The sequence below is a fragment of the Pteropus vampyrus genome, unplaced genomic scaffold (genome assembly GCF_000151845.1).
Source record: "Pteropus vampyrus isolate Shadow unplaced genomic scaffold, Pvam_2.0 Scaffold522, whole genome shotgun sequence".
NCBI classification, from domain to species: domain Eukaryota; kingdom Metazoa; phylum Chordata; class Mammalia; order Chiroptera; family Pteropodidae; genus Pteropus; species Pteropus vampyrus.
Genome location: NW_011889303.1, coordinates 489,574 through 511,995, shown reverse-complemented (window position 1 = coordinate 511,995; position 22,422 = coordinate 489,574). Strand labels below are relative to the sequence as shown.

At 44.9% G+C, this 22,422-nt stretch overlaps 1 protein-coding gene and 1 non-coding gene across 2 annotated transcripts in view; both read right to left on the bottom strand.

The window, feature by feature from the left end:
- PPFIBP2 (PPFIA binding protein 2) overlaps positions 1-17,596 on the bottom strand; it is a 97,719-nt gene extending 80,123 nt beyond the window's left edge. Inside the window, exons 1-2 of the mRNA XM_023525064.1 lie at positions 17,503-17,596; positions 8,436-8,650 (exon numbers count right to left, since the gene is read on the bottom strand). Of these exons, the coding sequence (XP_023380832.1) occupies positions 8,436-8,650; positions 17,503-17,566 (279 nt within the window). The 5' untranslated portion in view covers positions 17,567-17,596. The remainder of the gene's footprint in view (positions 1-8,435; positions 8,651-17,502) is intronic.
- On the bottom strand, positions 4,034-4,152 carry LOC111733093. Its single transcript, XR_002777830.1, has one exon. It is a non-coding gene; the product is annotated as a 5S ribosomal RNA (ribosomal RNA).
- Positions 17,597-22,422: the final 4,826 nt, after the last annotated feature.

Sequence of the window (22,422 nt, the reverse complement as noted above, 5' to 3'; positions counted from 1 at the left end):
GCTCACGCTGCAGATCTCAGGACAGGATTTGAGCAGTAAGAGGTTAGGAAACCCCTTTCAGAAGTTCCTTGAATTGCAGGGTACTAAGTTTGCCTGGAAGCAGGAATTCTCCAGAGCCTGCCTGCCTACCGGCAGGTGCCTGAAAGGCCAGAAGGCTCCAGGGGATGTGGCTCTGGCAGGCCTTCTTCACGGGTGGCTGTGTGTCTACATGCTCAGACCTCAAGTTATGCTAACCTGGCAACATCACCCACCATGTCCCCAGGGTCTGAAGCAGGAAATTGCGTGGGGAAGATTTATTTGCTCTTTCACCAGTGTTTGCACATTCTTGGTGATTTATAAACATTGGTTCTTAGGGGTTGAAATAGTCTCCTCAAATCAGGCCTGAAAAAAAGCCTGATCTCTAGAATTTAAAGATCAGGTTACAATTTGTGTATGTGTGGTGGGGGCGAGGGGAGGGGGTCAAAATCCAAGAAAAATAAAACTGCTAAATTTGCAGTGGCTGAAGACCTCAATATGGGGTGCTGTGCCAGGAAAAGTGTATTCAAAATTCCCCATAATTCTGGAGGCTTCCTTACAGCAGGACTTGGCAGCCATGGGGATCAGGAAATGCCTCCTGAAAGGAGGGAGCCATCTTAATACTGCTCCAGCAAAAGGCACTGAAATTAGGGAGTCTGAATAGGCCTTCTCACCAATGACAATGTAAGGTCAGATCTATGCCCCTAGGACCAGCCTTCAGCTCTCCCATCTCTTCTCTGGGTCCACAAACAGTGGGGGCCTCCCAGTCCTACTCTTTGTTCCCTGGGTATCAAGGAAAATGGGAAAGAACTCTCTTTGCCAGTTGACCCAGGTGCACTGTCTAGCAGTTTCACTAATAAGGTACTTATGTCATCTTTTTAATTGAAAAAGGCGGGGGGTCGGGGGGGAGGGGTTGCTATTTTTCTCTTGTAAAGCCCACACCTTATTCTTTGGGATTTAGACTTTCCAGAATTTGTCCCTGACTCCCACCTAGTGGCTTCTTCCAGTATTGCATAGGCACAAAGAACTCCACCCACAGGCACACCAGCCCTGCCCAGGACAGGAGTTTCTTGGGAGTCAAGCACAGGAAAGAAACTGCTGACACCTATGACTTTCTGAGCTCTCACTCAAGTTCACACCTGTCATAGGTGGAGGGCAGGAAACACAGGCTGGAAATTGGCTCAGAGACTCTGCTTTTTTTATTCTTGAAAAATGGGCACCAAATTTCCCCTTCTCTTTTTAAGATCTAGAGAAAAAGGGTTTTTTTCTATAAAACTCTTGTCTAAATTTTCAAAATGAAAACATTCAATACGCATATATCCCGGCCCATCTTTTGTTCCAGACCCTGGGTGGAGAACGAAGATAGAGATGAATGAGAAATTCAAGCTCACGGTTTATAATTCAAAAAACAGCTTTTTCTCCCCACCGTTTTTGCAACTCTTCTGGCTTTTCAATATGGTAAACAGATTCGCTTCTTTGGCCAGAATAAAAGATTGCAAGCTGAATCTGGCAGGACTTCCTGGGCTTTGTCTGAGGAGCTGGGAGCTGAAGAAGCCGCCATCTGCGACGAGGTACTTGAGCTAAGGAAGCGAGTGGCCATGTGCCCTCCTGGGCCTGGGTCTCTTCCTTTGTTTCTTGAGGATAGTTAAGAAGGTAACTGAGATGGTGACAGAAAGAAATCTAACTATGAGCAGTAAACACACAATGTAATGTATATATATATGCCTTACTCTTTAATTGTACACCTGAAACTTACTGGATTTCGTTAACCAATGTCACCATAAAAAAAAAAAAAAAAAAGTAACTGAGGATACCTGAACTGACCAGGAGGATGTCAAGTGAGCACATATCCCAGATGGGGCCTCACTCCCCCAGCCCAGCCAGGCCTAGCAGAGGCTGCCCATTCGGGACATCCTGTTTCACTGCTCTTGAGATGTCAGCCTCCACTGAGCCCTGACCCTGGGCAGCTGCACCTAGAGAGGCTCCCTAACCTGCCTCCACTTTGGAAACCAAAAGGTCTAGACTGTGGAAGGCAAAGGCTGGTGAATACAGGAGGCCACTTAACATACCCTCTCGACAAACTGCAGAACTAAAATGCTTGGCCAGCTCTCACAGACTATCAAACCAGCTGTCATTTCCAGTGGGAAAACTGAGTCCCAGAGGAGGAAAGATGAGGCTCGCCCAAAGCCAGACACAAGTGAGTGGCTGAGTGCTGGCCTTTGATACATTCCTACCTCCCACATTGACTCAGTCTGGTCCAGTTCCCTTCCACCTGCCCAAGCACACTAACCAGACACCTGCAACTTTGCAGAGGAAAGCCTGGGTTCCCGCTGGGGTTAAGCCTACTCCCTGAACCCTGCTTCCAAAAAGGGGCCCAAAGTACAGTCCCTCTGGAGGTTCTCTACTAACCTCTCCCCCTTACTCTAGAGCCTGGGCTCTGCCCTGATTTGCCCTCACTCAGATGCTAGGTTTGCCTGTCTTTCCTTGGACTTAATCTTGAGCTCCTGAAGCCTCAGGTCTTCACCAAGAATCCTCCCAGCCCACATGCAATGCCATTAGACAGCAGGACAGACTGGTACCTGGTAGGAGATCAAAAGTATATATTCCAGACTGTTAGAGGGTACCCAGAGCTGTTCCATCTGGAGACTCTGCTGGCTCTGGTATCTCTTGAGCATTGTGCAGGGACCTGCGTCACCACTGTGCACCAGGCTTAATCCACTTCTCCTCACCACCTGGCTGTCCCCAGCCCTGTAGGGCTCACTGGATGCTGGCTGACTGGCTCCTGTATGGTCTCAACCACCCAGCGTGGCCCTAGATCTACCCAAGCAGCTTCTACCCAGCCCAGCCAAGTAGATGTTGAGGGACAGTGATGCCCCTTCCAGCTAAAGCTACAGACAGATTCCTGGAAGTGGCCATAGTAGCAGCAGCCCCTTCCTGCCTGTGGTAATTATCAGGGCCACTAATGAGCACTGTTCTCCTCTCCTACCTTCAGGACCATCTGGCAGGGTTTGGGGGCTCTCGACCGGGAATGGCCATGCTCTCTCTAAGGGCATCGCCCCCCACATCACCACAGGTCTAGAAGGTAGCAGTGGGAGGGGAAGGAGGCTGCCCCTTTCTCGAACTCAGCTTCGCTACCATCAGATCAGAGGTGCCTCAGCCTTCCAGCCTGGGCTTCAGCTTCCTCCTCTAAGGCCCTCTATGATCCTGAGCTTGGACCTGTCCATCAAACATGAAAGAAGACCTTTTCAACTCCTGAGAGTTGCACTGTTCTGCTGCTGCACAGCACAGGACAGCCCCACTGATGCTTCTCTGCAGGTCAGGCCCCAGCTTGCCTTGGGCTGCAAGAAACTGCCCCTACACAACAGCCTAATCTGAAGCTCCCTGGTGCTCCACCAACTTTCCGGGGATAGGCCCAGAATTCAAAGACGCTGCTCTCAGACAAGAGAATCCAGGCCCTGTGTTCCTTTCTTCATTGAAGCCCCACAAGGTGTCCCCAGCTCAGAGAGCCCCACACATACCCATCAAGGCCGAGAGCCTACCTTTCCTCATTTGACTGTTAAGGAAGGGAGAACCCTGTGTTAGGCTCCAGAACCCTGGAAACCCACGCACAGCCCAGGGACTCTGACTCCTGCTCTACCAGGTCTGCTCTACTTGGTCTTTAGGATGAGTCTGGCCTATTTGTAATTATCCCCTCAGAGAGTCCCTGCTGCTGCTGATCTTTCTGTGTCCAGGCCTGCCAGCACCCAGCAGGGGAGGAACCAGCCCCACCATAACAAAGCACAGCTACCCACAGTCTCTCTGATGCACTAGGACCAGGAGCTCCCTCTCCACATAAAACATATACTTAAGGGTCCAGGACTAGCCTCTCTGCAGTTTATTCCATTCTAACCACCGACCACTCCCCCACATCCACCTCTTCTACAGCCTTTTTTGGGGCGTGAGGCAACCCTTGGTTGACCTCACAGATTGCAAGGAACTTGTCAGCTTACAATCCCTTATTTTTTATTTTTAATTTTTACGCCTACAGCACCTGGTCTTCCTAGGTGGTCTCCCATCCAAGTACTAACCAGGCCCGACCCTGCTTAGCTTCCGAGATCGGACGGGATTGGGCTTGTTCAGGGTGGCATGGCCGTAGACTACAGCCTGTTTTCTTGTGCCTGAAGACCCACAGTTCTTGATGAACAGCAACAGCAGAAACCACATGTCCTACCATGTGAGCCATTTCCTCTCGCCACAGCTGATTGGCCTTTGGGTGGACAACTGACCCAAGAGCAGCTAATCCATAGCTGTTGTAAATTAAGTCTTTCATTTCTATTTCTTTTGCACTTGCCATTTCTTCATATGCCTGGAAGACTTAACTCAAAAAATCATGAGCTAAGCCAATCAGATTCTCTCCTTTAGGAATTTGAGTTCTATCTCTCTTTCTCTGTCACACACACACACACACACACACACACACACACACACGAAGAAAACAAAAATAATTTTGCAATCAACAAAAATAAAATCAAAACTTGAGGATGTGTGGCAGTTGCTCTGCACTGTCTTCCTAAGGGCCATTCATTTCCCCCAATTCACCACGGTTCCTTACTGACAGAGGCCACCTACTGCTCTGGTAAATGAAAGTGCCAATACTTGTTTCCCAGCCTCCCTCGAAGCTGACCATTGGGACCATACAGAAGTATGCAGAAGGGTTTCAGAGAAAGATTGTCCTTCCTAATTACAAAAGAAGAGCAAAAGGACATGTTTGTGTCTGTGTGAGGTTATATTGCTGGAGCTACGGTAGCCATCCTGCCTTTAGGGGACACGTCTGAAGAAAAATCAACCTCCTGAGAAAGGTGGGGTAGAAAGATGGGAGGAGCCAGAGTCCTTGCAGCCATACCAGAGCTACTGATTTAACCCTGCCCCCCCATCCTCTGCCATCTTGTTAGTGACATACATACTTCCTTATTGTTTATGCCACTCTACTGGAGAAAAATCCCAACTGATGGGGATGTCACAAGGCAGAGTTGGACCATGTCAGGCCAACATACGACAAAGCAGTAACTGAGGTATATGACAAAGCCAGTTGTATACAGAGGAGAAGAGTGTAAAGATGCAAAAAGTGCATGAATGAGAAGGCACGGGAGGACTGCCTGCCTGATCCCTCAAGCAGCCTTACTAGTTCCGATTTTAAGCCACATGTAATTTATTTTTAAAATAATTCAAGTGAGTCTCTGTGGTTTGAAGCAGTGCTTCTTAAACTTTAATGTGCACATGAATCACATGGAGATGGTTCTGTGAGTATAGGGTGGGGATCGGGGGTCGGGGGAAGTTCCATATTCTGCACTTTTTTCCTACGAGCTACCAGGGAAGGCCAAAGCTGCTGGTCCATAGACCGCGATTTGAGTAGTAAGGGCTTCTAACTAAAAGTACCAATCTAAAAAGTACCAGTGGGTTGGTTCACTGCTTTAAATCCTATTTCCACACTGATAAGACCTACTACGGAATGTGAGTGTGCTCAGATGTGACTTCAGGTCTCAAGACCTAAAATACAGACAGGCTGTCGCTGTCCAGAATCAAAACCTTAACATCCAGCCCTCGCATCTTGGAATGTTTATATGAACTTCTGACCCCCGAAAAGTACACCATTCATAGGCTGATGGCTATAATTACTCTAAAAGATTTATGAATGCAACAGTTTTTAGGAAAATCTCTCCAAAGGAATGCATTTCTCCAACTGTTGGATATAAACACAAAACAGATCTGTAAATCTGAATGCAAGCTGTTTTTGCAATGCACCTTGCAAAAAATGAACAACCACGTCGACTGCCTTTGGATCAAAAATATTTAAAAAACTTTTTTTTAAATAAGTTACAAAAGTTAGATCTCTATTTCATACTGCATAATAAAAGGTATTACAGATAAAATAGAGTTAACAAAAAGATACAAATCAAACTACTAACCTACTGAAGGAAGACACGGGTGAATATTATTTGATATGAGGTTAGGAAAGGTCTTTGTAGAGATAAAAGGAAAAAAAAGAAATCCAAACAGGACTGATAAGAGTTCTTTGCATTCCTTTTAAATTCTGTCTCAAAAAGCACCATAAGCCATAAACAACATTTAACAACATTGTAAGGAGAATAAAGCAAAGGGCTAATAAAGGCCATTTAAATATATAAGGAAAGCATTAAAATCCTAATAGAAAAAAGCATAGATTATGAATAGACCAGGGTGGGGTAGGCACACCCAGGGACCTGTGGTGATCACTGGAGTGTGTGGAAAGAAAATATTAGAACTATTTTTTAAACCGTTCTTTAAAAATCTCTACTTTGGGGAATGTTTTCTAATTAACATATATTAGTACAAGACTGCATAGGTGAATGTGTATATATGGAGAAAGAAATTTTTTTTAGATAGGGGTATGAGATCAAAAGTTTAAAGCTCATACAGAAGATTAAATACTAAACCAATGGAGGAAAAAAACTTAGTCTTCCTATTAAAGAAATGTAAAAAACAATAAAAATATTTCCCTATGAAATTAGTAAAGCTGTCTTTTTAAAAATCTTAATGATTATTGTTGATCAGGATGCACAAAAGTCCTGTTAATGAAAATATAAATGGGTAAAATCTTTCTGAAAAGAGGTTCAGAAAAATGTGTCAAAGGCTTAAAGGAATATTAATACCTTTGGATTAGAGTTGCCAGATTTAGCAAACTGCATGGGACATGCTTATTAAAAATTATTCATCGCTTATCTAAAATTCAAATTTAACTGAGCATCCTGTATTATGACCCTAGTTTAACTCTATACACCACTTTTCGGACTCTATCTTAAGGAAAGATCTAGAGACAAAGACAAATATTTTTAGACAAAGAGACATCTTCTAGCAGTGCCATATACTAGCGAAAGATTAAAAATATTCTAAATGTCAATATTAGAGAAATAGTCACACAGTTCAGGCACATTAAACAAGGTGAAAGCACATACACAGTCACTGTAAACTACACAGGAAAGAATATAAACACCAGCTATTTTCTGTACTCTGGGCAGACTACGCTTTTCTTGGGGAAGCCACTCGAGTGAATCTCTTGGTTATATGTGGTAAGGTCTCGAGTGGAGCAAAATCGCTCTGCACCCTAATGTAGGCTTCAGGGACAGTGGAGAAGGCTGTCTGGGAGTTACCAGAGGGACCCAGGCACATGGTGACAGGACAGCCCAAGGACAAGTGCCTCCGGAACAGAAAGTAGTCTAGGACTTCTGGGATGTAACCTGTAACAAATGACATCTCTGGACAAAGGTGTCTGTCTCAACATCCTTGGTCTATAGTTTCCAACATAAAGCCCTCCCTCCCCATTTAGTGGTCCCGTTCCTGCCTTCCTAATGCTATGGATACTTTTGAATTTTGGCTCGGGTTTGTAGGACTCTAGCTTTAAAACATCGGACCCAACCTTTTTGACACCAGAGACTGGCGCTCCTATGAGAATCTAATTCCCGATTATCTGAGGTAGAGCTGAAGCAGTGATGCTAATGCTGGGGAGTGACTGAAAATATAGATGATGTTTCGCTTGCTTGCTGCTCACTTCCTGTTGTGCAGCCTGGTTCCTAAGAGGCCACAGACTGGTACCAGTCCACGGCCCAGGAGTTGGAGACTCCTGCTTTAAAAGACTGCACCCCGGCTTTCATCCTCAAACTCGGCTTAGGTAATCACATGCTTCTTCTAGCTTCCCAGATTCCTCCCTCCAGTCCTCAAATGGCTGCACTGCAGATCACTTCCTCAGTGGGCCAGCTTCCCTCCTGACCCATTCCCAGATGTTACTAGTCTCTTAATGTTGACCATCTGGTCTCCACAGGGAGGGAGATGGGTAACCAAAGCCACATATTTACAGCTTTGGTTACTCATCTGCTTCCCTTAGAGACTAGGAGGTATGAGGGTTTAATCTAGAAAGAGCAGGAGGAGGTTAAGGAAACCCTCATTCTACAAGGGATAGGAAACATTTCTAGGGCAAGGAGGCCTGAAGAATAGGGGCACAGGTAAAGGAATGAATGAGATGACAAGATTCTAGTCTGTTGTAAGGAATGAGGAGCGGAGGATATAGCTGGGGGTGGACACCCCAGCTAGGGATTTAGGGATTACAACTCAGTGAGTAGTACATGTAACCTGGGAGGAAAGCCTTCCATATTTGCTCATCTCTAGCCCAGGAATTTCCTTTCCCAGGAGAGGGCTAGAGTATGTAGGCAGGCCAACTGTACAGCTTAAGCTGTTTGACTGGGTTCTATCCTCTTCCTGGGGAGGACCACCTTGTGGGGGTTGACTGGACTGGAAGCAAGACTGGAAGGTGCACAGATGAAGTAATAGCCCCGGGCAGTGGGGGCCCTTCAGGGGCTCCAGGATTATGTTTCCCAGTAGTTCCCCAAATAGGCCAAGGGCCTACTCACCAAGCTCTCCTCGAACCAGTCCTTTATGTAGAAAGCTGTGGGGCCTGGGATCTGGTTCAGGAGGGCTGCCCTTTCCTGAGGATGCTCCAGCATCTCCAGGGCCAGCCTCAGGTCCTCAATGAGATGGATCACCGGGAAGGGGTTTGTGTAGGAGGCAGGGGAGGCCGGTCCAGGCTCACAGGTCCCATCACTAATTTCTGCACCTATTTTCGTGCCTAGAACAAAAGAGAGGTGGGAACCTTGGTAAGAAAGCTGGGACACCATGGGCCAGGAACTGGAAAAGAGCAAAGATAGTGAAAGGAGACGGGGGCAAGATGGATAAGAAGCCTAAGAAGACACTTCTACCTCAGCAGAATCACTCACAAAGTAACCTTCAGAGATCATCTTTAATCCTGGGCTGGGCGCGATAGGAAGAGACCTGTCAGAGGTGAATGACTGTGCCCATCGGGACTGACATATGGAAGCTCACACTGTTAGACAACTGGGGGAACACAGCCAGCCCTCACCGGCGACCATAGATATGCTAGCTAAAACAATGAGATACCATTCTTCAGCTTTTAGATTAACAACCTTCTTTTCTTCTAAGTCAGTGTGGTAGCTTGTCTGCACAGATGGCCACCAAAAATTCTTTCCATCCTTGTCTGCATTCTACTCCTCTCATCCCGAGGTGGTCCCTGACTCTAGGCTGGCTTGCTGAACGGGAACCTTTCTGGATCTTCCCAACTGGGCGAGGTCTATATCCCCTGACATACTCATACTTCTAACCTGTATAAATTACTCTGTATGTCCACAACTCATCTTCCCATTATGGGCTGTGAAGTCTCTGAGGGCAGAATCCCCATCATAGTTAGCTGAGTTCCTAGCACCATGCCCCTGCCCAGTAGATGTCGAAGGGGAATCTGACTGAATGTCTGCACATGTGCTTGAACGAATAGCTAAGAAGAGGAGTACTTGAACTTCCTCAGAGATCTGAAATATTGGCTCAGATCTTTCTAATTTGATATGTCCCAAACAGGACAGTTTTTGCCTTTCTAAACCCCACCATTAAAAAACAAAACAAAACAAACAACCTTCTTTGCCTAAGTATAGTGATATATTTTTCAAAGCAAAACTGGGGTGACGCAATCTAACAAAAAATTTCCGTGCTTCTTTCAGCAGCAGTAAGAAACACTTTAGAAAATACAGCTTAGATGGTGGAATTTCTAGGGCATTTGGATTGTTTAAAAGGCAAATGGGATAAAATATTTGAAATCTGGCTTCTGCTGGAAAATGTGGACTGTAGGGCCACCACCTCCATGGTTTTACTGCAGGCCTGATGTCTATTTCCAGGTCCCTTTACTTCTAAGTGCCAACTTCCTACTTACCATGGCAGCCTCTGGAATGTGAAATCCACACAGAAGGAAACAATTACCATTTGATTGCCTGTTTGCTTGCTGAAAGTGCAGGATAGAGGGAATCATGGATCACAATCCACAAACAAGTCTGTGGCTCTGGGGAGCTAGGAAACTGCCCAATTACCCACACGCTGGTGTGTGCTCAGCACTCTCTGGCTCCTGCAGATCCAATTTCGAGCTGACTGAGAAGGGCTCCAGCCAGACTCCAGTCAAGAAAATGGACAGAAGCAGAGCAAGACCTCCATTCTCCACACAATTGCTGAGTAATCCTCCATCCTGGACACATTTCAATATACACACACAAATACACACTATACACCCCTTTAAAAATGTAGGATGAGCCAGGCCAAAAGTAAGTGAGTAGACTGAGATTTTCATTAACTTTATATAACTCTGTGGCCTTGGACAACATAAAATGGAAAAACGAGCACATGCATACCTGCAATTATAATTATAAATGCATATAATAATTACAAACTCACCTATTTAAACTCAAATATTTGAATAAGAGGATAAATTAAATCCAGTTCTTTGAGGTTATCAAGAGAGACATACAACAATTAAGATACTGAATGACTGAAATATAAAGTGCTCAAAAAGATAAAACTAAATACTCCATACAATGGAGGAAGTATTTTGATCGCACTGTTAAAAACAGCCACACACACACACAAAGTCACTGGATAAAATGATAAAAATAAATTTAAAAATCATCTGAATAGTTCTATAAAATATTAAACCATAATTAAATTTTTTTTCCAGAGGAAAAAAATGCTTTTGCAAGTTCTATCAAACCTTCAAGAAATTAATAATTCTAATCTATTTCATTCAGTATAGAAAACAAGAGAATGCTATCAGCTCACTCGATAAAGAGAAACTGATAGTACAACTTGTAGATCAGAGTGTGAATAGTGACCTTGGACTTATGCAACTTAGCATCCTGAGTACTACAAAGAAAAAATTATAGACTTTCTCACTGATGAACTTCGATTACCAATTTCTAAACACAATTTTACAGAATCAAGTCCCATTGTAACCATCTCCCTTGGGAAATGATAGATCAAGCAGACCCCAAAAGAAAAAGAAAAATAAAGGAGTGACATATTAGAACAACAAAGGACATATAAAGAACTATGTCCCAGACAACTAGAGCTGGCACATTGTGCTTAAGCATACATTAAACATTTTACCAAAACTGACTGCAGACAAGGCCATACAGGAAGTCTCAACAAAATCAGGAACTATTATCAGGGATACTTATTCCTGTTTTCATATTTCCATGGGAAGGGAGGGTGGTTTCAACTACAGCCACATTTGTGGCCTCTCCCTTGCCTCCCCTCACTCAATTTTTCCTCTGAAGGAGGAATGCCTCCTCTGATGAGAGAGCTGAAAGAAGGAATTCTCTCCAAAGCCGCCTGTCCCTGGATGTAAGCATTATCCTTAGAGAGGCTTTCTGAGACCAGCTCTGCCCCAGCTAGGTGGAAGTCTGTATTTTGGAATTAAGTTAAATGTTGGGTATAAACGTGTGTGTGTGTGTGTGTGTGTGTGCGTGCGTGCGTGCGTGCGTGCATGTGTGTGTGTGTGTGTGATGAGTGGTACTCAAAATCCTAATTGCAGCTTCAGATCGAGCTAACTTTCCTAATCAGTAAAACTAATTATAAACTTGATGTCTGATCTATTCCTTAATTGGTTTAAAATGAAGGAAGAGAATAAAGATGTTTTGTTTATTGATTCTTGTGCTAGACAGAATAATGACACTCCTACCAAAGATATCCTATCCTAAACCCTGGAAGCTACATATGTGTAACTTGTATGGTAAAAGAGACTTTACAGATGTGATTAAGAGTCATGAGATGGGGAGATTATCTTGGCTTATTAATCACAGGAGCTCTTAAATCAGAAGAGGGAGACAGAAGATTAGGTCAGAGAGATGTGATGTGAGGACTCAACTGGCCATTGCTGGCTTTGAAGATGGAAGAAGGGGCCCATAAGCCAAGGAAGGTAACAGCGTTATACCAGCAAAAGAGTAGAGAGAGGCAGGCTAGTAGCATAGAGAAGACCCTCCTAGAACACCCAAAGATGCAAAAACACACATATGTAGACTTTTTTAAGCAACTGAACTGAAAGAAACCTTCAAAGTTCAGAACCTTAGGAAGAGCATTTGAGCTGGTCTTTGCCCTGAAGGCCACTGCCACTTCCCTGATATCCTAATACCTGGATTTGAATGCGCCACTTGAGGACAGGAGATAATGCTTAGGGCCTAATCAAAGGGAGAGATTGGATGGGAGACCTCTGCATAAAGCCAGGATGCAAAAAGGCAATATCCTCAGTAAATCAACTAGAAAAAAGAGGATGATGGCTGTTGAACAGTGCTTGCCACTCTGGGCCATTTCAACCTCTTTATACAAAGGGTAGTCTTTGACATCTGAGCCCACTACACACCTCAACTTTCACTTTGACTCTTCAGGTCAATGTCATAGCAGAACACTCTCAACCTGAATCCTGAACAGGGATCAGACAGCTTTGTTACTGATGACTGCTACATGCTGATCTACCTCAGAGAGAGCATGGACAAGACTGGCTACCTCTTCTGAGCATGGACTCATCATTATGGGCCCAGGTGAATAATCTGTCTTGATCAGAACTTACTCTGCCCCCAATCTTTAAATCTTAAACAAAATGAAAATCCAGAATTGACAGAAAGGCCTGGATAGAGCAAACTCTTTTGTAGCTGTCCTTAAATAGACTCCTTTTTACTACTTCTCATCGATGGGTACAGCTTGCAGATAATCGCATGAGTAACCTCCTGCCACAGTGAGGAGGAATAAGTGTCCTCTGTGTCCTCACCATGGGATTCTCTGGTCCTGTTACAGAAGTGGCCTCACAGAGGAGCCACTGCACCTGTTAGCCCATAAATTAAGCCCTCTGCAAAATTAACATATCTGGCAGTTGCTCAGGGCCATCCAGAAGGATATAATTAAGCAATACATAGTTCACTTTCAGTTGTCAACAGTGTGATTCAATTAGAGTGTTATTTGCAGGTGAATCACAGGGACTAACCAGGAGACAATGAAATCAAAAGTTAACATGTACCAGAAGCTACAACAGTGGTCTTTTGTACTAGAAACAAATCATTTTGACAAGGGTCCTGGAGTCTTTAATAGCCACCTCTACCCAATTTTCTGGCATAAAATTCCAGGGTTCCAATCAAGTAGTCATACCTGGGATACACCCATTCAGGTTTCAAGAATTAAACTTTACAAAAAGTTTCATTTAATAGTCATATTTCTGCTCACATGGCACTTCTCTATCTCACACTGCTAGAGCCACTGAGTGCTTTGAGATGAGGGTCACCAGACTATGGCTCAGGAGGGGCGTGTTTGACACCTAAACATCAGGATGTCCTCTCAGAGTATTCCTGCCCTGGTTGTTTATGGGAATGATAATCTCCTGCAGTGTTTGCATTGATTGGAGAAGAGGGCCACTTTTTTTTTTTTTTTTTGCATTAAATGTTTAATTATATAAACGCTAATAAACATGTCCTAAGTGTATTCTTTTTTGGAAAGAGTTTTGGAAAGTGAACAGTAGCCTATCATACTATACAGTAATTAATTAAGGGAAATTCCTTATTATGCAGTGTTATGATTATGAATAATCATTACAGAAGGAATTGTTTGTTTTCATAAGGATCCAGTTGTTTTCACATGATTTGGGGTATGCAGAAGGCCTATAACATTTTCTTCCATTGAAATAAGTGGTAATTGTGTTTTCATAAAGTGAGGGAATACAGTCCTTGGGTACACACTTGAATACTTTAACAGATGCAAAAGCAATTGTATTTTGGTAATGTTGGCACTACTTGATATCGTTTGACTTCAAATTAATAAGAAAATGGAATTAAAGAAAAGATGACTTAAACGTTCACACGAAAATGTCATTTCTGCAGAATCTGTGGTATCACAATGTGGTGACACAGTGTGAAACTTTCTTTTAGCTGTGCTACCCTTTAAGCAAATGAACTCTTACTGCAAAGTCTAATGTGTAAGAGAGATGAGAGCAAAGTCACTCTGGCTAAGGGACTGGGAGCAACAATACGAATGGACGCTGCTCCTAACTAACTCTTTTCTCCTATAGATAGCCCCACAGAGTCCCCAGGGCTCTACTCTACACCATCATAAAACCAACACAGAAGTGAAAGAAGCCCAGAAGAGACTCGGATGGCCCTGGACTCATTTCTTAGTTTTGCAATTTACCAGCACTATGACCTTGGGTAGCAAAAATAATAATGTCAATATTAATAGCAACAGAATAAGTTGATATTAGTATTAGTAACTTACACCAAATGAGTACTTGGTGCCTTATTTGCATTAATTTAATTGTCCCAATAATAGGAGATAGGTACTAATATTACCACTGATTTATATATTAGGAAACTGAGGCTCAGAGAAATTAAGCTATTTGCCTAAAGATCCCACAACCAGCAGTAAGTGGCCAAGCTAGGATTCAATCCCCAACATTCTAACTCCGTAGTCCACAGTAACTACCATAAAAATGCCTAAGCCCTTTGGTTCAGTTCAGCCCAATGATGTTGAAGATGAGGATGGTATTAATAATCCTGAGGAAAAGGGTCCAGCACAAAGGTATTCAATAATTATCATTCTTTTCATCACAAATGGCATAGAACATATGTCCTCCCAACTCTCATTAATAACCTCAGTGTTGAATTATCTGTCAGATAGCTCCTATCAAATGTCTGTGTAGCCAATTAATACTTAAAAGATGGTTCACAGGACATGCCAACCACTGAGTCTTCAAAACAATTCGTGAGTTGTTATTTCAAAAGAATCAGCCAAACAAAGGCACTAGTAGAGAAAATAACAAAGTTCAGTATGCAGCCAAATTGAGGATATGAACAGAAACTACCAACTGCCTCCTAACCAATGAAAAAGAGAGCCTGTTCACAAAAGTAAATAAAATATACATGTGACAAATGTTTATGAAACACCTATTAGGTACTGCAGACCAAGCGAGGCACTGGAGATGGAGCAGCAAAGCCTCTGTCCTCATGGAACTTATATTCTGGTACAGGAGGCAGACAATACATAGAGACAAAAATAAATGAATTAGGTCAGGTGGTGATAAGTGCTATAAAGAAATATAAACAGTATGAGGACAGAGTGTGATGTGGGGAGTTGCTATATTAGACAGGGTCAGGGGAAATCTCTCTGATGTGGTGACATTTCACCAGAGACCCGACCTTAGTGTACCTAGAGGATAGCATTCCAGCAGAAGGGACAGCAGACACAAAGGCCCCGGGACATCTGGAGCACATGACCAAAGTGAGATGAGACAGAGGGAAAGTGGACAGGAGATACAGCCATAAAGGGAGCCTAAGGCCAAATCACGCAGGACAGTGCTGGCTATGACGAGAGATTCAGATTTTAACCTGAGATGAGAAGCCATTGAAGAGTTTTTGGGAGAAGAGTGATGTAATTTGATGTACATTTTAAGGACTGCTCTGTGGAAGATGGTCTATAAGAGGGCAAGAACAGAACAGATATCCTCAGAATACGATGTATTAACTTATAAATGCTGGCTGAGTCTAATGAGGCAAGCACGGGCCTTATCCAGTGAAAACCTCAAAACTTCAGAGAGTCAAATAAGGGCCTGAATAAATGAGAACTCTACTGTGTCCCTTGAGAAGACTTCACATAAGGATATTTTGTCCTTCATTAATTTCTCAAGATCTAACATTTTATAGAGCTTACTACACGCCAGGCACTGTTCTAAGCACCTTACATGTGTAAGCACAGCAACCCTCTAAGGCAGATACTATTCTTATTCCCATTTTAAATATGAGGAAACTGAGGCACAGATCATACAAGTAACTTGCAGGATTTGTAGAGTCGGAATTTAAATAAGCAGTCTGGCTACAAATGCTCCCCCTGAGTAATCTACAAAGAATGCCTTGGAATGTCTTAGACTGCCTCTCTATCAAACTCTCAAACCTGCTCCTGACAGAGTGGCCCAGGAAGCCCTTCCAGAAAGAACTGGCCAGGGTGGAGGACTAAGGAAGTGGAAGGAGGAAGGAGCTCATTGTTCTGGAAGAGCAGAAGGATGGTTCTCCCAGGTTCCATACCACAGGCAGGACCACTCCCTCCACACCCATCCCAGAGACTTGCCTACAGATCCTGCACCAAGGCAAGGCCCTGAGGATCCAGCCACATAATTCTCTCAGAGATAGGGGATTCTGCCAGAGGCTTTGTCATTTTAGGAATGCCAGTGTGGAGAAATTAGGAGGAAGAAAGAGGAACTGACCCCACACAAGGCTGCCTTCTTTAGGAGGTGTCTTATTCATCCCTCACAGCCATCCAAGAGCTCTGCGCTCTCTGCCAGAAGCTTTCTGAGTCTCTTCCTAGCTCCTTGGCTGAGGGCTCAGCAGTGATGACCTGAGCCAGTCTGAGGGTCTGACCTTGTGGCTCTGATCTCAATACACACAAGCCCCTGGCAGCTTCTAGATAAGATTTTCCGAAAGGATTGCTAGGAAATCCATGCTCTTGACTGTTTCCCCTCAATAGAATTTTAGAGGCCCTAACCTAGAATAGGACATCCCAATTTATGGAGCCTCTGGAAAGTGGGACATTAGTCACAGCCTCTCAAGGGCCCTTCTGTTCCCTGAGAAATTAAATGCCTGACAGAAGACAGCTAGAACATGTTACAGTGCCACCAGTACCATGAAGAAGCTCCCACACACAGAGAACTGCTCCCACCCCAGGCGCAAACAGCCAGAACCCTGTGAGTCAGATGTATCTCTGCAGGATGGCAGGAAAAGCAAACGCCTGAAGGGAGGCAGTGTCAGGTACCCGTGCACGTCCTGGGCTCTTGCCATATTCAGCCTAAAACTTCTCCAACCATAGCTCCACACAACAAGGCGCAAAGCCCCAAAGTAGCACACCCAATCAGCAAACAGGGCCACTGACCTGTATCAGGTAAGGCTAGAAAGAAAACCTGGGCCCTTTGGGAAAGATTTTCCATGACAGGTTTGTTCTAACCAATATAGGCTCAGTTGCCACAGTCAAGGAGTTAATCAGCCCGAACAGCCAATTGGCATGCTCTTCCTAACCAGTTTTGCTGGATCTCTTCTAGAGAATAACTGGCTAATGCAAACATGAAGCCAAACAGTTGATGCATAAGAAAACAATATGGCATAAAGAAATTCTTTAGATGATGAGGTAAAAGAATACAAAACTGCCTCCTGACCCCCAAACACACTGGAGACCAGCTAGGGAAGTGAGCTGACACCTGCATTTAGGTGGCAAAGTCTGCTAGACTTCGAGTTTCAGCTCGACTGTAATAAGCCATAATGTGCTCTGAAGAATTTATAATAAAGTCAATCTCATTGCACCCAAATCGCCTTGCAGCCAGGATCCAAACTGTGAAATAGTTAGATGCGTCCTAACATATGGTACATCCACCCTGTCTCAACAGAGACTGAAACTCACACCAGAAATCAGTGTTCCAGAAGTTTATACTCTTAGAAAAGAGATGGCATACACGATAAAATAAAATAAATCTAACGAGGGGCTTCTCTCTGTGCCAAAAAGAAAAGTGAGAGAAAACAGTTTCTCAGGTGTGGGGGACGAGCCACCAGACATTAGGTTCCCTGCCCGTACCTGCTATGATCCCGTCCATCTGCTCCAGGGCAGCTTCCAGTGCGTGACTGGCATCAGAGGCCATGACTCCTTCCTGCTTAGTCTCCTCCTTCTCTTACTGAAAATTCAAACACAGAACAAAAGAAAAATTACAGTTTCACATTATGCTCACAGGACCGCAAAGCCCTCTTATCCTGTCATTGTACAGCACCCTCTCATGAGAATCCTCGTAGCGGATCTGTGGTTTCTGCCATCTCTATGGCCTCTCCCTCCTGGCATGACAGCTCTTTTCCCATGAATCTTTAGCACATAATCCTATTCACTTCTGTAATGAAAAGCTACCAGAGTCACCTGTAGCAGCAAAACAACAATTGCCACTGTTCACCATCATTACAGTTCCAGGCTCCAGAAGCTCCAACCACCACTGGGGAGGAGAAGGTTCCCCTACATGTGGGTCACAGCAAGCGTTTAGCTGTCTTTTATCTGCATTTGTCCGACACCTGCGATACTTTCCTTGGGCAATTGTGATCCAGGCTGAGAGGACTTAACTGCCACCTTCGCTTTATGAATGACCCAATGTGCCCCACCTAGGAAGGCTGCAGCAGGCTCACTGTCTTGGGGAGAGTACTGTCCCAGGAACCAGGAGCACTGTCTCTTACAATTTTAGTTCTACTCTACCCAGCAGCATCTGAGGTGCAGAATCTCATCTTCTCGGGGCTGGAGAACTTCAAGGATACATGGTCTAGCCCCCATCCCACCCCAGTGCTGAATCTCCTCCATAATGAGAGAGATGACAATCGGTTCCATCTCCAGACTACTCTGCCTCTAAGAAAATTCTTTCAGCTGAACTGTCTTCCTGCAGCCTCTTCTCATTGTTCTTGCTTCCCACTCCTTCCCTGGGTGGCAGTATTTGTAATCCTAAGAAGAGATTTAGCGCATGCCTATAAACTAGAGGCAGGAGTTGTTTGCTCATTCAGCAAAACCTATGTGTGTGCACAAGCACTGTGGAGAACAGAGGTACAGCTCCTGTACCCAAGAATGGCGCAGGTAAGGAAACAGAAAGCTGAGGGTCTCTGCTCATTTTCCCTGTGATGCTAGATCTTTGGAATGAACAGAAGAAAGTGAGCAGCCACAGAAAAGTGGCTTTGGAGATGGCGTGGAAAAGAATGTTAGGACCATATAGAACCACACTGGACTATACCAGGCAGGAGCAGTTAAATAGCCAGGGTTCAAACCCAATTTTGCCATTTACTGTATGATCTCTGACCCTCAGTATCCTTATCTGTAAAATGGGAATAATTACGGCAACTAACTCACAGACTCATTGTCACAATTAAATGAGGAATTACTATTTCGTAGAAAATGCTTAGTACATTCCTTTGCACCCAGTATGAGCTCAATATGAGTTAGCTTTTTTTAAAGTGAGGAGATAACCTCAGAATGTATTTGTGCCAGGATAGGTCAGAGGATAAAAGACTTTAAACTTCGGGAGGGAGAACCCAAATAACCCTAAGAGGTTGGTTCCTTTGGAGGAAGTAGGCATGGCAAGGAAAGATAGGCAATCATGCATGTGGGGGGATGGGGTAGACAGTCATTCATAGGTGCAAAGGACAAGGAAGGTTCTGAAACAGGAACTGTAGGATCTGCTCCGGGGAATGAGGATGGGAGCTTGCAGAGGAGGTGGAGCTTCCAGAGGAAGCTGAGCCTCCCAGCTACAAGGAACAGAGCTGGTTCACGTGAGAAAAGCAGCCCAGATGGTTACAGAGCAAACAGTGTGCAAACCTCACAGTCTGAACGGAAGCTAGTTTGGGTGAGGATGAAAGTCAAGGCAGCAGGAAAAGGGACACAGCAGAAGCAGGGCAATATTCACTACATTCACACCTGTTCAGCCACCCGCGATAGCAAAAGTTTGAAATCTTTTCCTCTGAGGACTTCCCACTGCATCCAGGAAAAAAATCCAAACTCCTATGAAATGAGACGCGGCGTGATCTGGCTGGGCCAGTCCCGCATGGGCCAGTCTCGCACAGACCTCCCTATCACTCCTCGTGCTTCGGCAGCAGTGGTCTCCCGTCTGCCCACAACACTCCAAGGCCTTTTCCTCCTCTGAAAGTTTATACCTACTGTCCTCTCTACACTGAGCTCACTTTCTCAGCTCTCTGGATTGCTGATTTAGTCTCATCCTTCAGGTCTCATTTGCAAAGTATCTTGAGAGACCTTCTTGAGGCCTCCATCTAAACAGCCCCTTCAAAGCATAGCAATAACAAAGTATCTTGTCCATATATTTATTGCCTTGCTAACTGGCCTTGCAAACCCTCCACATGAAGGCAGGGGGACCCTATCTGCTTTGTCCACCCCATGTGTGCAGTGTCTAGCAGAGTTCCTGGTATAAGGAAGTTTGAGTAAACACTTGTGAATAAATGGATTGGATCCATGTAGCCAACATTCATGGAACTCTGCTGTGCTGGGTCTTGGGGGGATATTGATAAACCAGACTTAGTCCCTGTCCCCATGGGCCACATGGTCTACTGGAGAAGACAGAAGTAGGAACAGATAATTATGATGCAGTGTGAGGCATGCTGAAGGAGGGAGGAATGCAGTTTCTCTGGGTCTTGAAGGATGAGTAGGAGCTGTCTCAGAAGGGGGAGAATGCTATTCCCAGAGAAGCATGTAAGGGCAGGATGTAGTTGGCAAATGTCAATATGGTTGACAAGATTATACAGGAGCATCTAGTTGCTCCAAATGAGTCAAAACCTTCCAAGACACTCACATAAGAATGACAAGGGCAATTAAAGAGAGGAGCCTGGGAGTCACACCCACTACTTCAAGGATCTTGATACCAGTGCTCAACAAATCAAGTGACCTCAGATGTAAACACGACAGAGATTTTAAGAAAAATCTCATATTTCAGTAGACTGGCCCCATTTAGGGCCTTACTACCAGGGTGAAAATTGGGGGGCAGTTAGAAGGTGCCAAGCCCAGAGAACCCGGGCGATGTCCCCTTGCTACACAAGGGGCATAAAAGACAACCTGTGGGCCCTCTGCCCCATGATGAGTTTGTACCTGGCAAAGAGCAAGCTGGGTGGACCCGTGGGAGCTGGTGTGAAGCAAAACATGAGTCAGTGGTGTATCATATTTACAACCCAGGAGCCTGGGGCCGGTAAGATTGGGAGCACTCAAGAGTGGGGAACTTGCTTTGGGAAGCTGAAGAGCTGCTTTAGACCTGCTGGGTCTGAGGTGATGGCAGGACAACTGAGTGAGAACAGGCCCTGCCAGCCTCTGTCATGGGGCGGCTGTGAGGTGCTAGTGGGGTACAAGAGGAGTCCTTTGAAGGGAAAAATGTGTGATGGGAGTGATGTCTCTGGCTCCCATCTATGAACACAGGCACTCATATTGGCACAGGGAAGGCACAAGGTTACCAACCATCCTTATTCTGGCAGCTATGGCCATTTTCTGCCCTCGCCATTGTCGAGGTTAGAGCTCCCTGTCAGTAAAGCATGACGGCACAATCCCTGCCTTCCAGGAACCTGGGATCTCAGAGGCAAACATGTCACCTGTGTCATTCAGTGTGTCTGGTGTCTTTCGTGTCTGTTCACCCCCACAGGACACAGTACCTCTCTTGGGAGCCTGGGTTCATCAGGGATGTGGGGCTTAAATGCAGGAAGCTCCAGAATCAATGTGGCAGGAGGCCTCCTGGAGAGAAGCGAGGTGAAGAGGCCAGAGAGTGCATCCGGAAGAGACAATAACCCACAGGGACTGGGAAAGAGAGCCAAGCCAGGGTACACTGCAAAGGGACGAGCGAAACTAGGGCCATCTCCAAGTAGGGGGTGGGAGTGGAACTGAAATCATGTTCCCTACCAGTGAGAGGGGAGCTATAGCAACCACCCAGGCCTGACACAGAGTGGACGACAGAGGGAGAGATATTGTGCTCTGCGGACTCTAAGGAGGGGCGCCCCACCAGGCCAAGAAGGAGAGGAGCAGGCAGAGGAGAGCATTGTTCTTAACATGCTCAGTACAGTAATAGTTGTTGCACTGGCTGAAAGCATTTTCATTCTCTGAACACTTGGACTATCACCAGAGCCCTGAATTTGACCCTGATGAGCAGACGGGCTTCTTATACCAAGAAACTGGCTTATTCTTTGCTGTAAAGATAAGGCAGGGAATGTTGTTTAAGAAAGTGTGGTCCATTCATCCTTCCCTTCACCCAAACGCCTCTCTAGATGCTGTCATCTTCCTATCTGTGATGATGTCTGAGGCTGGGGATCCTCCCAGTACAGACTTTATCCCTTCTCTTTGTTGCCAGCCAGGGAGAAAATGACCCCCATAGCTGTAAGACCAACCAATGAGGAAGGAACAGCCATGTTTTAGAATGACAGTGTCTGGTGATAGATGTTCATGGCTACTTGAACTATATGTGTTCTGAAATGGCTGTGCACAGCTGCTTTCTTGTGAGATTAAAGGCTGGATCTGTATGTGTTCTGAAATTTAGAAAGTGAGCCACAATTAGCTGTCCATCATCTGGTGCATTCTGAGCCAAGCAGTGATTTAGATACTTTATTAACTACTTTCGAGCTCAGCAAAGGAAAATTAGAAGTAGGTAGGAACCACTGATTAAGATAAGCCTGCGCAAGTAAACCTGAACATATCATATCCCACCCATACTTCCACTCCATTTTATAAACTACCTTTCTCTCAGTAAAGTAGTTAGAGTTGTGAGTATTTGGGGCAGGTTTGCACCACTCCGGATGGAGGAAGGAATCAGGAACAGATCTAGACTCCCCCAAGGTCTCCTGTGCCAGTGCTGACTCCTCAGCAGCTTCGGTCAGATGAGGGCCAGTGTCCCCGAGTAGAAGGCAAGGCCTGGGGAAGGAACTCTCAGCCAAGAACTCACCACCAAACATCTCAGGCCTCTCCTTAAGTGGCCAACAGGAGGTACAGTCACCA